At 37.3% G+C, this 18015-nt stretch overlaps 1 protein-coding gene across 1 annotated transcript in view; it reads right to left on the bottom strand.

The window, feature by feature from the left end:
* Window positions 1-18015, bottom strand: part of Pbp95 (proximal sequence element A Pbp95) — a 542864-nt gene that overhangs the window by 460835 nt on the left and 64014 nt on the right. The window contains exon 3 of the mRNA XM_090372002.1: window positions 14160-14318. Within this exon, the coding sequence (XP_090228128.1) occupies window positions 14160-14318 (159 nt within the window). The remainder of the gene's footprint in view (window positions 1-14159; window positions 14319-18015) is intronic.

The following is an 18015-nucleotide window of genomic DNA, read 5'->3' as shown; positions in this document are numbered from 1 at the left end:
TGCCTGACATCACAGCAGTTACCCATCCATTATCTTCAAAAAAATATATGCCAACAATGCCATGAGTTGAAATTACACACCTCACTGTTATCTGGTCACTGTGCAATGGTTGCTATTGGAATTGGCAAGGGTTTTCTTCCGACAAAGAAAGAGTTTTATTTAGTCACAAAACCGTTTAGACAAAAGTGAGCTTCATCTAAATGGTGAGATGGCATTTCTTGACAAAAAATTTTTATGGGAAGGAAGCTGCAAGGTTTCTTGCAGTACCTGTAGCTTGCAAGGATGGAAATTTAAGTCCTGGTTGCAATATCTGTCACACTCCTAATGTATAAGATCAATAACAGTACATGCCAATGTACAGGGCAGTCCTGACAGCTGCAATGTTTTCTGCTGTATGAGTGCTTCTAATTTCACCTGGAGGCTTCTTTTTGAGAGCAGAACCAGTTTCTTCAAAATTACATACCAGTGTTTTAAAGGCGTGAGCAGTTGATACAGGACCTTGATATTTGTTTCAAATATAGTTAGGGAAGAAAGCATGCACGTCGGGTTTCTAGGAGTTGGCAAGAGGAGTTGACAGCAGCATAGTCTGATGATGGGTATCAGTAAGATGCCTGAAACGTCACCTTAAATTGTATAGTGATCTAGTCGATTAGCTTAATAAACTATATTATTAATTTCACATGGTATATGGGTGATATTAATTATAGTAATAATCTTAATGCATTGTTTTTGTAAAATGCCTTAAGGCTGAAAGCATGTTGTGCATCATTTCACTGTTCCGTGGTTACTAAATGGCATGATGGGGACAAGAGCATTGTCAGTACACAATCCTCTCTACTACACCAATACCTGGAAAACTGGTTTGTAAATCACCTGTTTCCATGTCAAACCCTGTAGTTACTATTAAGAAAGGGGGTTGGGGGGGGGGGAGTTCTTTGGATTTTTTTTTTTTTTTTTTTTTTTCTTCAAGAAGAAAAGTTAGTTAACTCACAACCATAACCATCAAAATTCCTATTTATACAATCTATAGAAAATTATATGAAACAGTTAAAATTGTCGCCATGCTTGGACTAGCAAGATTAATAAAGATGATAATCCTGTTAAGCAAAGCAATACAAGTTGACACCTTAATAAATGTAGGTTATGGGTAGCACATCACATTTAATTAGCCACAGGCCATCCATAATTCCCCATTTTAACAAAGATTCATTTAATTAAATTCAGTTTTAATTTCTTTTAACAAACAGAAAACAAGGAAGAGTGCAAAATGCAAGCTACACTCTACAATAATAATCAGTTCTTGTCTGTTTCTAACAAAGATAAATCTAAAGTAGGCAAAAGGAAGAATGGGTCTGGCATTCGCGAGATGAATCCAGCTGATGTCCCTTCAATTTTTTTTTTTTTTTATGTAAACCCAAACACGAGAAGTATTAGAACCTATAGTACTTAGTATCGTGCTTGGGTTGGCGGTTGAGAAGATGAAAGAAGATATTTGCTGACGTTGGACTTGAACTTCTGTAGACTTCAATTTTCAGGATATATGCATGAAGGAAGATTGTTCCAGAAAACGGCAGTTGAATGAATAAACAAGGAAGATGAAAAGTTAGTTCTGTGAGTTTGAAGTTGGACAGTAAATAGATGTTTGCTGGTAGCAGCACGTGTTTGGACTGTTTTAAAAGAGAGAGCGGGAATTATAGAAACAAATTCAGAAGAACAGTGCCCATGGAAATATCTGTAGAAGAGGCATGCAGCAGAAACAGTACATCTATGAGACAGCGGGTGAAGAGACTCTGTTAGAGATGAATCATTAATTAACCTAACTGCCCTCTTCTGAATGGAATCAAGAAGCCTGAGAGAGGTTTTGGAGGCACCACCCCAGATGTGGGAACAATATTCCATGGTAGGGCAGTTTTTTAGATGTAGAGGAAGCAATATTTGTAATGTGCTTGTGCCAAGAGAGATTAGAAGTCAGGGTGATCCCCAAAAGAGATATATCAACTTGCCTAGAAATCGGAGTGTCACCAAAGATAAGCATAGGAGCAGAAGAATCCTTTTTGCAAGATATAAGACAAGACTGAGTTTTAGAAGAATTGAAATCAACTAAGTTGTGTTTGCCTCACTGGAGAATTACCTGGAGATCGGCATTTAAGGAATTGGTAGCAGATTTTCGAGAAGTTGAAGCTGATTGAGCAGGACAAGGTTTCTCAAAATGGAAAGTGGAATGCAATGTACTATCATCGGCAAAACTATGGATAGGATTTCCAGTCAATGGAAGAAGGTCATTAATATACAAGAGGAAAAGAGTGGGGGAAAGAACTGAACCTTGGGGGACATTGGCATTAGTGGAGAAGTTAGATGCAAAGATTCCTTCATGCATGGATTTGCTTAGCTCATATGCTCCTTTCCACATCAGCCATTTATCAACTTCTAATTTTAGAAGTGAATAAATAGCTAATGTGAAAAGTACAAGAAGTGACAATAGTTTTGAATATGCTTTGATCTTAAAAAAATCTTTAACAGTCCTTACTATTGTTATTGAAATAAGATATATCTTTGCATTCAGAATAACAAGTGGTAGACTTGCTATCCAGAATGCAAATTCTGAATAGCAAGCTATTCTGGAATATTTATTTACATTTAAATTATGTAATTCTTCCTCTTTTCTGTTTCCCATTCCAAGAGAATTGATTGCTGAAACAGACTTCCATCTGTTGTTAGTAGCTTAAATAAATTTAAGGCCGAAATAGACAAACATTTGGAGTGATCAGATGGGTGAAATGGGAAAGTTTTTTTTTTTTAGCTGATGCTGTATAAGCTTGCTTTCTTGCATCATATGCCTCAACTAATGCTAATGCTAATAACAGGCATTACTCTTTCTTTAGTCAGTCATGAGATACAGATTTCAAGATCACTTACATAAAAAAAACTACCTACTTAAATGAATGAATTTTCTTATTATATTCTGGAACAGCCATATAGGTATTTTACAAAAGGTGTTTTACAAAACAGACTACAAGAATATTATAATATAATTTATTATTAATAATTTATAAATATTCCACAATATTTTCTTCTTTACCAGCCTTATCAGTTCATTATTAAAATAGTGTTATCAGAAAAAGAAAGATTATAAATTATCAAAGGAGACAGAGTAAGTATGAATTAGTCTGCAATCATGTGACTAAAAAGATTAGGCAGGCTAAGGCAAATTACAAAAAAAGTCTTTGATTAAGAAAGAAAAGTAGCAAAAAAATTCTTTGCTTATAATAACACTAAATGAAAGCAATGAAGGTATAACAATTGATGATCCTGTTCAGATTGCTGAGAAACTGAATAAATATTTTCCATCTACATTTACAGATGAAGTTGTTAGGAATGGAGATATCAGAAGTATACCAAGTTATAAGTGGGAGCTTAATGATTTTTGACACTAAGAAGGAACTGGAAGATAAATCATTCAGGTTAAAAGAAATAAGGCTCCTTGGGCAAATGCAATTTAATCCAATTGTATTAAAAGAAGCAGCAAAAGAGGTAAACAAACATCTGGCCATGATTATGAGAGATTCCTTAAATTCTGGAGAGATCCCTATACCAATAAAACTTTTGACACTGCTCCATACAAAAGACTGCTGTCAAAGTAGATCAGATCAGTAGATATGATATCAATGATATGCTATCAATAAAGGGATGGTTGAGTGAGAGAAGACAAAGAGTGATTATAAATGGACAATGCTCTTCATGGACTAATGGTATTAGTGGAATCTCCCAAGTGTCAGTGCTGGACTCATTATTTTTTCTATATTATTAATGATATTGATGAAGGTGTATATATCAGGCTTAATGTTTAAGTTTGCAGATGATACAAAGGTTGGCAGGATGATAATGACAGTAATCACGTTATGCTACTGCAACAAAATCTAATAAAAATAAGCAGATGGCCTGAGAAGTGGCAACTGAGGCTTAACATTTATAAATACAAGATATTGCACATGGGTAGCAGTAATCACAGAATAAAGTATCAATTGAGTGAGCACAATGAAGATAGCTTGAGAAAGAAAAATACCTAGGGATAATTGTATAGTTCAACATGAAATTCTTTGAACTGTATAAAAAGGCTGCTTGAACAGCTCAAAGAATTTTGGTAGCAGAGACAAGGTGATTATCCCACTGCACAAGACAATGGTTAGGCTCCACCTTGAATAATTCATACAGATCTGTAACCCTCATTTTAGGAAAGATGTGGCTCTGTCAGAACTGGTGCAGAGAAGAACAATAAGATTAGTCAAGGACAGAAAAGGGTACTCTTATGGTTCTGCAAATCGCAATGTCTGGACCTTAAGAATTTGTGAAGTTTTTTTAAGTTGGCATTTCTACTCTTTCTTGGATGACATACATAAGTGGACATAAATTTAAATTGAAAAAGGATGGTTGCAGAATAGATGTTGAAATTTTGTCTTCAGCCACAGAGTGGAACAAATTTCAATCAGAAAGATTTGGAAGAAATTTTCATCTGGAGTTGTGGAAGCACATAGTTTGAATAAATTTAAGAATTAGAAAAATTAAAAGAACAGACAGATAACGTGTTTTTTTTATTATTATTTTTATGATACTGTATAAGTTTGTTTCCTGACATTTTCCACTACTAATACTAATTTTTTGGTATCATAAACTTCTGAAAATGAAGCATGCATAACTCTGTACTTGCACCCTAAATCAACTTGTACTGTGGGACAGCTGCAGGATCAAAGACTTAAAAATAAGAATCTGCAAATATCTTAACTAAGAGGGGTGATCATTTAATTCATGGACTGGTGTAAGATTTTGTTTACCACACGAACTTTCCATTACTGCTACTAGACGCGCTCTCCCTGATCACTACTCAGCAGACTCTGTGTGCGCATGCTAATATTTGTCAAGCTAGTGTTGCATGAAGAGATTTTTTTTTAGATGTGTGTGTATGTCACTGACAATCGTTTAGAAGCAAATATCATGTCAGACATATAGATTGAACAGGAATATGTGATTCATTATTATGTCAAACAGGGCTTAAATACATCAGAAACAGTTAAAAAGATGAATGAAACATATGGTATTGAGTGTCTTGGTAGGATGGCCATATTTAAATGGCACAAGCAATTCAGTGAAGCCTATGAGTCTGTTGCAGATGACCCAAGACCTTATCAGCTTTCCTCCTCAACAACTCGCGTGTCACTGCTAGACAATGCGGAGGAGTAAATCTCCCACTTCATCCAATCCTCAACAAACTTAATAGCCTACAAAGAGATTCTTCCCATCCAATACAGTAAAAATATTTAACTCTCTGCAGATAGATACCAAAAAATTTTGTGAGGATGCAACATACCAGAAAGAAATATTTCAGAATTCTTACAGACTTACCGAAATATGAATCAGCTGTTATGAGACAACATACCAAAGAGCTGCGACTAAATGAAACTGTTTCATGTAACATAAATGAACTTTCTACTTTATGCTCAGTTTTTGTACCCACTACCCGTAGTATCTTGTACTCTACTATGTAATTAGCACCATCCTGGCACTTAGCCGTAGTGGGGTAGTTCCTTTTGTGAAATAAACAGATTATAATAATAATAAAACCTCCTGAGTAAATCACAAAAGCCCCAGAAAATCTCAAATGAAGACGTGAATTACATTTTGTAATTAGCTGTTAGAATGTCCATTTCATACAGTAGTGCTCACAACATTGTGAGCATACTGTAGGAAATGTGCTCACTGGATTCCACACAATTGGACTCCAAAACAAAAACAGGAAAGAGTAGACTTGTGCAATGAAATGATTGATCATTTTGAAACACAGGGTTAAAAATGCTTAAATCAAATAGTGACTTGTGAAGAAACCTAGATTTTTCACTATGATCCAGAGACAAAACAACAGTCAAATGAGTGGAAGCATTCTGATTCACAAAGACCTAAGAAATTTTGAGCTTCTCGTTCAGCTGCCAAACAAATGGTTCTTGTGTTTTTTGACGTGAAAGGCAATCTTGTTACACATTTTGTGCCTCGTGAAACAACTATGAATAAGGAAGCATACTCTGATGCACTCGAAGTCAAACTTCACCGCGCCATTAGTGAGCAACTTCAAGAACTTTCCGGTGTGAAGCGATCTCTCCATCAAGGCAATAGGCAATGCCAGGTCCCATACTGCTAATATTGTGCAGTCAGTGATAACTGCCATAGGTGCTGAGGTTCTGCTACATCCCCCTTATTCACCGGACATAAGCCCATGTGATTTCTTTCTGTTTCCAAGTGTGAAGAAAGCTCTGAGAGGCAAGCAGTTTCGTATCCAACTTCAGTCTTTCGAAAAATGCTCGTAAGAAGCATTTAATGCATGGATATTTATTTATTTTAACATATAATATACACAACAGGCATGTGCCCAGTTAAATTGTATAACAAAACAGTAAAACGAAAACATAATAAAGATTGTACAAAACATAGAAATAAATAGGATAACACATTTTGTACAATGAAAGTTCATTTCAAGTGGGAAAAGTCCAAATCAAGGAAATAAAACAGGTATTCATGACATCATAAGACCAGTGCCATGAGGAAAATTGCAGAGAGCAGGTAGCTGCGGGAGACATCACACACACGAATTTATGAGGACACCCTAAACCTTGAATTCATCCATCAACCAGCCAGCCTACTCCAACTACATCTGTGCAACTCTTTCCTGTCTACATCCATATAAAGAAACGTTGATGAGTGCCAATGTTCTTTTAAAGAAGGAGTTCCTGGATATCTCTAATCTAGAGTTACTGATGTGGAGTGTAGTCTTCTGTCTAGTAGCCACCGCTGGAGTGTGAAGATCAATATGGCATAGAAGATCTGAAAGGCAAGTTGAACCAATGAAGATGTGGTACAACAATTTTAGATCAAGAACAGTTTGCAGAGTTTCCAAAGCTTGAAGCTTGAAGCAGGAACAGAGATTCGGGTAGAAAATTCAGTGGTAAAACATGGGATTACATCTGCAAAAGATAGTGGATGAATTTCATTTGCAGAGATTCTATCTGCTGTATCCAATGTATATAGTATGGGTTCCATATAGGAGTAGCAAACTTCATTATAGGGAGTACAGTAACTTTAAATAGGAGCAGAGAACTCAGGATCATGAAATCTGTATGTATGCCATTTAATGAAGCCAATTTTTTTTATTTAGCTTGGTTTAATATATTCCTAACATGTTTATCAAACCCACATCCTAACTCCCAGATCTTTAACTTAAGCAGCTCTGGAAATCGGAGTATCGCTGATGAAATATTGGTTTCCTAGAATCTAAGTTTTTCTCGAAACTGCAAAGGAAACTGAGCTGCATTTCCTAGAATTAACCTCCAGACCATTTAAAGCAACCCAATTAGCAAAAGAGTTGAGAGCAGCTTGAAGGTTAACTGCACCATTTGACTGTTGATACCTGAGTACAGTTTCACAATATCGGCAAACATTAAAATCTTAATACCACCTCTAATTGCGGTAGATCATTGACAAAAATTGTGAATAAAAGAGGCCCAAGAGATGATCCCTGTGGTCCTCTAGAAGAAAAAAATTCCCTTCAGATTTCCTGTCCGATGATTACCCTATGTTTTCGATATGAAATATAACTTAAGCCTTTCAACCAGTAAAGTAGAGGGTAAAGTATTCCGTACTGGCTTAGTGTTTTAGCAAGAAGATTGTGCGGGATACTGTCAACGGCCTTAGTAAGGTTTGTGTAAATCACATCAATTGTCCTCCCAGATCAACGGTATCTAGAACCTGCTGCCAGATAGTGAGAAGATTAGTGGTAGTTGATCGGCCCTTGGTAAAGTCATGCTGGCTGTTGCAGATGACATGCTGAAAATATTCTATTAATCGGTTGTGAATGATAGTGTCCAGAATTTTTGGCAGTGAGTTCAGAAGGCAGATGCGACCGTAATTCTCCAGTGAGTGGGTTGCGTTGCTCTTTGGAATAGGAATAACATTGACTGTTTTGAAGTGAGTGGGGTAAATACCATTCTTAACAGAAAGATTGAATATATGCAATATTATGTATTTAAGTTGCAAAAAGCATGTCTTCCGAAAGATAAGTGGAATCTTATCTGGGCCAGCAGAAAAATCCTTCATTAGTTTAAGAAGCACTTGAGTGATATCGGCTGTTTCCACAGAGATTATTGAGGGTATCATCCTTGACAACTTGAAATTGATAAGTTGAAGCATCTGTAGCTGTAGTTACGTCAGAAGGTGAGGAGAAAAAAGTCACAAAAAGATCTGCTTTAGTTTTGTCACAGGTTGTAGGCTTACCATCAGTAATCTATGATCGTGGTTCCTGTTGAGCAGTTACTGAAATTTTTCAGCATGTTCCAAAATGGCTACAGGTCTCCATTTGCAATGAAACTGAATATAATAAGCATACTGCTTTCTGATCATCCTTTTAAGGTTGCTTCTGTGTTCCTTGAAAAGTAATATATATGCTTCTTCATGTGTAGCCCTGAAGTTTTTTCTGCACTACTCTTTGGCTTGGATATTTGCAATTATGTCTGCCGTGAACCAATAAAGGAATCTGTTCCTGTAGTTTTTACTGGGAGGTACAAACTCCTGAATGATAGAGGAGATTGTGCTAATAAAATGATCAGTGACTGTGTCATGTTCGTTAATCTGAGGAACAAGAACCAATCAATGTTATCAAGTTCACGTCCTAATAATTGCCAGTCTGCTCTCCTAAAGTTAAGCTTGGCTGGGATGAGAGCAGTGCTATTTTTCTGTGATATGTCTATTTCACAGCTCAGAGCCTTGTGATCTGATGGCAGAAAAGAAACAGCTTTTAAAATTAGGAACTGCTTGGATGCAAAAATGAGATCCAGTAATGCCTTGTCTCTAGTACAAGTACTGTTATACTGCTTGAGGTCCAGTTCAGACATGATGTCATATAGCAGCCTAGTTGTAGCAGGTGAATCTTCAATGCCTAATGGAGAGTGCTGAACACTGAAGTCTCCAAACAAGTAAACCTTATCTGAGTGGTGAAAAAAATTTTTAAACTTACAAAGCGCTTGCAACAGCCTCTCCATAACAAACAGATCGACCGGGGAAGACAGTAGATAGCAACAATGAGAACAATTTTATTATGAACCTCCAACTGATAAAAGAGTCCTTCAATATTGTGGAAAGTCCTGTACATTGTTACTACAAATTGGTTAGAGATAATGATTGCAACATCACCTCCCCTAGATCCCCTGTCTCTTCTGAGGACAGTACAGTCCACAGCTGTCACTTCTGTATCCAGGATCCCATCGTGTAGCCATGTTTCTGCAAAAATATATATACCTAAAACTCCAGAGAGCAAAGCAAGATTCTAAATTTGTTGATTTTATTCACTAGACTCGTACAGTTCTGATAAAATATATGAAGAGATTGCTGATAACCATCAATGTCTGTCCCTGAATGGACAGAAACAGAAGAGGCCTGAAAAAGAGAAGAACAACAATTGTTTCTGCACCATGATTGCTAACTATCATTCCTCTCCACATTGTTTGTACTCCTGTTGTAGATTTTAAATGGCCTGATTATTAATCCCGGAGGCCAATATAGGGATTCCAACAGTTTGTTTTCATCCAATATATTGCAGATCACTAAGAAAGAAGAAAATAGTACAGATGTTTAGTTCTTAGTGCACGAACCTCAAATACTACTCCGATGTTGTTTCTAATGAATTCATGAAAAGTTTCCACCTTCATATGTGGACTGAGTCGGGAAATAAATAACCTGGATTTGCAAGGTACTACAATGAGATTATATTTACTATTGGACAGGTGATCGGAAAGTGCATGTGTAGAAGAGAGACCAACTGCTCAATAATTAGCATTAGCAAGGGCACATGATGCAAAAAAGCAAGCTTATATAGCATCAGCCAAAAAAAAAAAAAACCACCCCTTCTCATTTCACCCATTCACTCGCTCCAAATGTTTGTCAAGTTCTACCTTGAATCTATTTAAGCTATCAACTTCTACAACGACAGATGAAAGTTTGTTCCAGCAATCAACCACCCGCTGGCTAAAGGCAAACTTCCACGCATCTATCCTACAACTGTCTTTCCTCAATTTGAATTTATGCCGTCTCAGGCGATTATTCTGAGCAAGAGGAAGAATCTCATCAGCATTGAGCATGCTCAAACCATTCAAAACTTTATACCCTTCAATCGTTTCACCTTGCAGGTGCCTAGTCTCCAGACACTATAATTTGCATAATGACACCCCTTTGTAAGAGCACCCCTTTGTTCCATTCACTAATCTCGCCCTTCTCTGTACTTGTTCCAACAGCTCTACATCCATCTTAAAATGAGGCCTCCAGACCTGTATACAGTACCCAAGGTGTGGCCTTACCCACCTTGCCTTATACAAGGGGATAATCACCTCCTTATCCCTGCTAGAAAAATTCCTGTATATCATTGACAACACATCATGAGCTACTCTCACAGACCATCTGGACTGCTCAGAAAACTTTATATCCGTCTGCACAATTACCCCCAGGTCCTTTTCACTCTCTACCACTGTCAGTGTAGTACCACACAGTTGATATGTTACTGTGGGGTTACTGCTTCCCATATGCAGTACTTTACATTTGTCAATGTTAAACTTCAGGTGCCACCTCTCAGTCCATCTCCTCAACTTTTCAAGATCCTGTTGCAGCAGAGTAATGTCATTAGTGCCATTAACAACCCTGCTGACCTTCGTATCATCTACAAACTTGGACATTGAGCCTGATATATACCATCATCAATATCATTAATGAATACAGAAAATAAAAATGAACCCTGGGGAGCCTCCACTAATAATATTAGTCCACAAAGAGCAGTGCCCATTGATTACCACTCTGCCTTCTCCCACTCAACCATCCGTTTATCCATAGCAGCAATTTGCCTCCAATGGCACACTGCTCCAATTTGTGCAGCAGTCTTCCATGTGCAACAGTATCAAAAGCCTTTCTAAGATCCAAATATATAATATCAAAATTATTCTTTTCATCCAGTTCCTTTGTGACTACATCATAGTATCCAATCAAATTGGTCAGACAAGACTTCCCCTTAACAAACCCATGCTGTGTCCGAGCTATAACTGAAGTCTTGTCTAGATGATCCTGCAGTGCTTCTTTAACCAGTGCCTCCATTAATTTCTCTGGAACAGAAGTTAAACGAACAGGTCTATAATTACTTGTGTCACCCTTTGATCCTCCTTTGTGAATTGGGGTCACATTTGCACATTTCCAGTCCACAGGTACCTCCCCTGAGTCCAAGGAAACTCTCATAATTATGGCTAAGGGTTTGCTTTGCTGCCTCCTTTAATATAACTGGATAGATTCCATCCACCCCAGGTGCCTTTCTTATGTTTATCTTCAACTATTTCTCCTCCACTTTACTCTCAGTTATTACAAGATTATCTAGCTTACTGCCAGAGTTTAATACACCTCTGGCATTCCACTCCCTAAATAACTCCTCAGGTGTGAATGTAGATGCAAAATATTCATTTAGTTTGTTAGCTACCTGAGCAGGATCATCAACAGCTGAACCATTAATATCAAGTGGACCAATCTGATTCATCCCCTTCCTTCTAGAGTTTACATTATTAAAGAACTCTTTGCTGTTTTTCTTTGCATCCTTTGCCAAATATTTCTCATAATCTCCCTTAATGGGCTGATGAGATATTGCACTCAATTAGACCCTTACCATTCTCATGAGTTCTTCTACCAGCTTTGATGTTTTTATCCTCTGAGCTACCGATGTCAAAATCTACATGTGATGCCTTATCCAAAGGATAAGGCATCACATGTAGTTGTTGAGATATCAGAGCATCAGGCTCTGATATTAGCAATAGATATGAGATTACTGATATTGGCTTCGTTGACAACTTTTGTCTGATCATGAGATACTTTCTTGCCTTTTCTGAGAGCACTAACTTTTACAGCAAATCTATCAAACGTGCTTGAGAAAGTCGGTCATCTTTATTCAGTTGATTGCTTAGCTGGGTGCTGATTCCATATGTCCACCCCACAACAATCTCCTTCTGAAGCCAGTGTGGAGTGGCTGTCAGTAGGATTGAGTGCACAATGAGGGCAGATTGCGATTAAGCTGGATTGGTGTAGTTTTTATAAAATTAGATAAACTCAGCTGAATTAAGGAAGTATGTCAATTTAGCAGAGTCATCAAGATTCCTTAGTTCAATTTTGTTAAATATATCCAGGAGGATAAAATCAAACTTGTTTTTCCCAATGCAGTACCGTGATATAGTCTTTTAGCTCTTGTAATTGCACTTTAATGAAAATGCTTCCTTGTTCAGGATGAACAACAAAATCTGGATAAACTTCACCACTGCACTTTGTATCAGTTTCGAGTATTATTTTGTACAGATTGCAAGAACTGAGTGCAATCATCGGGGTTGTTTTTCAGTGACTTCACATCACAAGAACCATGTTTAGTCAACTCAAGAAGCTAAATGAATTTATTAGCCTCAAGATCGGCTCTATTTAATTGCTCTTTCTGGAATTGGCAGAACTCGTTTAAGAGTTGTTTCACAGCTGTTAAAATCTGTGTTAATACTTCATCACCACTCGCATTCCATGTATCAATCAATGTTGATGATGGAAGGCATGTTACTACTGAGCCATTAGATTGCATAGCTCACATTTCCAGCATTTTTTTTACTTTTTTATCAACTTTTTCAGATCCACATAAGGAGAACAGAATCTGCAATAATGGGCATGACAGGATGTACATTCAAGTGCATAGTCCACTTGGAGGCTGTAACTGGTACAAATCAACGATTTCTCCATAGTCATGTGGAAAAGAGAACAGAAAATGCCAAGCAGTCCTTCCGATTCACTTGGTAGTGACACAGTCAGTAATTAGCCATGACCTTTAGCTTGTCCAAAACAGCTCGAGGGCATAAACATTTGAGAGCATGTAGGCTGAAAGACACTAACTGCTGACCTTGATCAGCCAGCGTAATGGTGAAGAAAAGTTCTTTGTCTGTATTACTGAATTTCAACAAATGAGAAAAATTACCTGAAATCATCCAAGAGAAACCTTTTAAGTTGATCAGAGTAGTCACAGCAAGTAGGGTAAACACCTCAATGCCAAGAAATGGAAACTTCTTAAGTCAGACACTTATTTAAAGCACACAACTGAGGAGCACAAATCAAGACACTGCCTATAGACGTGCACAGGAATATGACAGTGGCAAAAGTGCATTAAATTCAAGGGAAGGTATTTCAAGAAGGAGAAATCCACAGAAGATTCAGATGATGACAATTAAGATAAGATCTTGCACCAGTCCGTGAATTAAATGACCATCCCTCATATAATATCTGAACTGCATTTTGTGCTGAGAATACAACAGCATGCAGAAATCTGTAGTGGTAATTGCCCATTCAGTTACACCAAAAAAGCTCACAAAGATTTTCAGCACAAGTTTAAATAGTAGTATAAATGTATTTATAAGATTATTAACCCTGAGATCATTAACTCTGCAGTGAATTTTTAAGTGATGTAACATCAAAGCAAAGGTTAAGGGTGATGCCACCCTATACTGTCATGTGACACACACAAATAAGATGGGCATTTAAAATGTGTTTAAAAATGCATTTAAAATTTAAACAAAACATCATTTACTATTAATGTGTAACTAATCTCTTACAATTATAAAGTAAGTTACAAAAGACTGAATGACCTCATGATCCTACAGTGGTCACTCAGTCTGAAAATAAAATTCAATATACATTAAATTTTACATATAGAAACAGCTATATCCATGCTATCTATGACACCATTTACTACATGAAAATTATATTAAAAACAAGGGGAAGGGAAGCTTGACTATTTCATAAATATTCAGTTACTTCCATGATAAACAATAAAATTAACTGAAACAAAAAACTGAATTAAAATGTTAGTTTCAAAACTCGCTGCAAATGAGAGAATCTTATTAAAAGCATACTCTAAAACCTTTCCCAATACACAAATCAAAAATGAACAAATGCTTTTACCCAACTTTGAAAAATAAAAAAATTACATTTCTAACGCAATTGATAATGATCTGATGGACCCCCAATACTAAGCTTAAGAGATAACATACTTTCTTAAAAATTTCATCAGTACTTACCTGTTTTTCTCTATTACATTCCAATAAAAGACTAAACTGTTCTATAATTTCAGATATCAAGACCTGATATGCTTGGTTAACAATAAGGCAGTTTTCCAAGTTTCCTTCCATTCCTTGAAGATCCACATCACTATCCCCAAAATCTGTATCACTTCCTGACTATATAAATATAAATTGTATAATTGAAATAATATATTTTCTATACTAAGAGTTCACAGCCATTTTTAAATTAAGCACTAATACTGAAAAAATACAATTTTCTTGCACCATAGTAAATAATTCCTTCTTTTTTTTTTTTTTTGTATTTGTCTGTATATATTTAACTAACTAGCTTTTATATCTTGCAATTTTTTAAAATATTTTTTGCAGTAACCTTCATAGTTTAAGAATCTTGGGTAGTTTGCATGTTTAAATAATGTTGTAAATACAAGTAAAGAAACAGTTTTAAGAGAACTAATCCTATAGGTTAGCTTGTATTTGTTTTTAATTTATTGCAGCCCATCTGCACTGCTCAGAGAACTTCATATCTGCCTGCACAATTACCCCCAGGTTCTTTTCATTCTCTACCACTGTCAGTGTATTACCACACAGTTGATACGTTGCTTTGGGATTGCTGTTTCCCATATGTAGTACTTTACATTTGTCAATGTTAAACTTCATTTGCCACCTCTCAGACCATCTGTTCAACCTTTCCAGATCCTGTTGCAGCAGCATAGCATCAGTAGTATCCTTCACAACCCTACCAACCTTTGAATCATCTGCAAACTTGGACATTAAGCTTGATATACCATCATCAATATCATTTATAAATACAGAACCCAACACTGAACCCTGAGGAACTCCACTAATAACATTAGTGGAGTTCCCATCTCAACCATCCCTTTATCCATAGCAGCAATTTGCCTCCAATTTATGGGCACAAAAGGTGATATAGTTGTACACATTGGCACTAATGATATTAAGAGTAGGAGACTGGCAGAATTACTTAACAAGTACAGGTCACTGTTGAAAAAAACCCGTGAATTAGGGTTCAATTTGAAAGTGTCTGCAATTCTGCCCAGACACTATAGGAGGGAGTATATGATAAGATCCTTGTGGATCAATTCGGCCCTGGAAAGACTGTGCAAGGCTCAAGGGGTAGAATTTTTTTCAGTCGTCTGTACTTGTTAACAGAAGGGACTGCTTCTACAGGGATGGGATACACTTAAATAGAAAGGGTGCAAGAATATTTGCTGAAGCAATCCAGGCAATGTTAGGTGGGTCTGAAAACTGCTAGCTTGGGGGAATACAAGGACTAATAGATTAACAGAAGCCACTGGTAGAGGTGAAAGTGATTTTCAACTGCTTCTATGGGAATGAGCAGAAGCCTGGAAAACAAGATGCAGGATATTTCAGAGACTGCTGGGAGTCAATGCGGTACAAGTAAACACATGGGTTGTGTTGGGGTAGCTAAGAAAAAGAACAGGTGCATGTATACTTCCATGTACACCAATGCTAGGAGTTTGGTAAATAAATTTGATGAATTTGAGGTATTGCTCAAAACACAAAAGGCAAATATTGTTCCGATATCAGAGACATGGTGTCACACAGATATAAGGAATGCAGAACTGGAATTTGAGGAGTACAATGTGTACAGAAAGGATAGACAGGATAGGAAGGGAGGAGGGGTTGTGCTATTAGTTAAGAAACACATAAAATTCAAGGAAGTGAAGCCAGTCGACATCGCTGGAGAGTGCAGTGTCGAGTCAGTTTGGTGTGACTGACTCATTGGGAGATGGGGAATTTTAATTTCATAGATATTGACTGGAATTTGTGGGTTGGTCACTCACACACTAGCAAGGCTTTTGTGGATTTATTGGATGATTGTTTTCTACATCAGCATGTTCGGGAGGCAACTAGAGAGAGTAATACTCTTGATTTGATTATCAGTAGTGATTCTTCATGCATTAAGAATCTGCAGATAGAGGAACCACTAGGTGGCAGTGATCACAGTGTGCTGAAGTGGGATTTACTCAAAGAGGTAACTACCATCAGGGGTAAAGGGAAGGGTTATTCCTTTCGTAAAGGCGACTACAATGGTCTAAGACAGTATTTAAATTCTATACAGTGGGACCAACTGATGATGTTACCAACAGCAAATTCAAAATGGGAAGCATTCAAAGAACTTATCTTGGAAGCTACTAGGCTTTACATACCAATTAAGAAATATTGTTCAAGGTTTAGGCCTAAATGGATGTCAGATGAACTAATGAGACATATGACAGAGAAGAAAAATGCTTGGGAAGCATATAAATTAACACGTGACACAGAAGCCTGTGGTAGATATAAGTCGATCTGTAACCAAGTTACAAAGGAGGTTAGGTAGGAGAAGGCAGATTATGAGAAATTTTGGCAAAGGATGCAAAGAAAAACAGTAAAGAGTTCTTTTCTTATGTAAACTCTAGAAGGAAAGGGATGAATCAGATTGGTCCACTTGATATTGATGGTTCAACTGTTGATGATCCTGCTCAGGTAGCTAACAAAGTAAATGAATATTTTTCATCAACATTCACACATGAGGAGTTATTCAGCGAGGGGAATGCCAGAGGCATATTCGACTCTGGCAGTAAGCTAGATAATCTTGTAATAACTGAGAGTAAAGTGGAGGGGAAATTGTTTAAGATAAACACAAGAAAGGCACCTGGGGTGGATGGATCTATCCAGTTATATTAAAGGAGGCAGGAAAGGAAGGAAGTAAGCAAGCAAACCCTTAGCCATAATTATGAGAGCTTCCTTGGACTCAGGGGAGGTACCCATAGACTGGAGATGTGCAAATGTGACCCCAATTCACAAAGGAGGATCAAAAGCTGGCACAAGTAATTATAGACCTGTGAGTTTAACTTTTGTTCCAGGATAATTATTGGAGGCACTGGTTAAGAAAGCACTGCAGGATCATCTGGACAAGACTTCATTTATACCTCGGAGACAACATTGTTTTGTTAAGGGGAAGTCTTGCCTGACCAATTTGATTGGATACTATGATGCAGTCACAAAAGAACTGGATGCAGGGAATAACTTTGATATTACATACTTGGATCTTAGAAAGGCTTTTGATACTGTTGCACATGGAGGACTGCTGCACAAATTGGAGCAGTGTGGCATTGGAGGCAAACTGCTGCTATGGATAAAGTGGTGATTGAGGGGGAGAAGCCAGAGAGTGGTAATCAATGGACACTGCTCATCGTGGACTAATGTTATTAGTGGAGTCCCTCAGGGTTCAGTGTTGGGTCCATTATTGTTTTCTATATTTATAAATAATATTGATGATGGCATATCAAGCTTAATGTCCAAGTTTGCAGACGATACAAAAGTTGGCAGGGTTATTAAGGACACTACTAACACTATGCTGCTGCAACAGGATATGGAAAGGTTGAGCAGATGGGCTGAGAGGTGGCAAATGAAGTTTAACATTGACAAATGTAAAGTACTACATATGGGAAAAAGCAACCACACAGCAACGTATCAACTCTGTGGTACTACACTGACAATGGTAGAGAATGAAAAGGACCTGGGGGTAATTATGCAGGCAGATATGAAGTTCTCTGAGCAGTGCAGACGGGCTGCAAGAGTAGCTTATGGTGTCTTATCAATGATATACAGGAATTTTTCTAGCAGGGATAAGGAGGTGATTATTCACTTGTATAACGCAATGGTCAGGCCACACCTTGAGTACTGTATCCAGGTCTGGACGCCTCATTTCAAGAAGGATGTAGAGATGCTGGAACGAGTATAGAAAAGGGCAACAAGGTTAGCGAATGGAACCAAGGGTTGCTCTTACGAAGAAAGACTTAAGTTTTGCAAATTACAGTGTCAGGAG

Source organism: Mastigoproctus giganteus, chromosome 4 (assembly GCF_048544385.1).
Source record: "Mastigoproctus giganteus isolate SK-2022 chromosome 4, ASM4854438v1, whole genome shotgun sequence".
NCBI lineage: Eukaryota > Metazoa > Arthropoda > Arachnida > Uropygi > Thelyphonidae > Mastigoproctus > Mastigoproctus giganteus.
The sequence above is the reverse complement of the archived record's forward strand: the minus strand, read 5'-3'. Positions and strand labels throughout refer to the sequence as shown.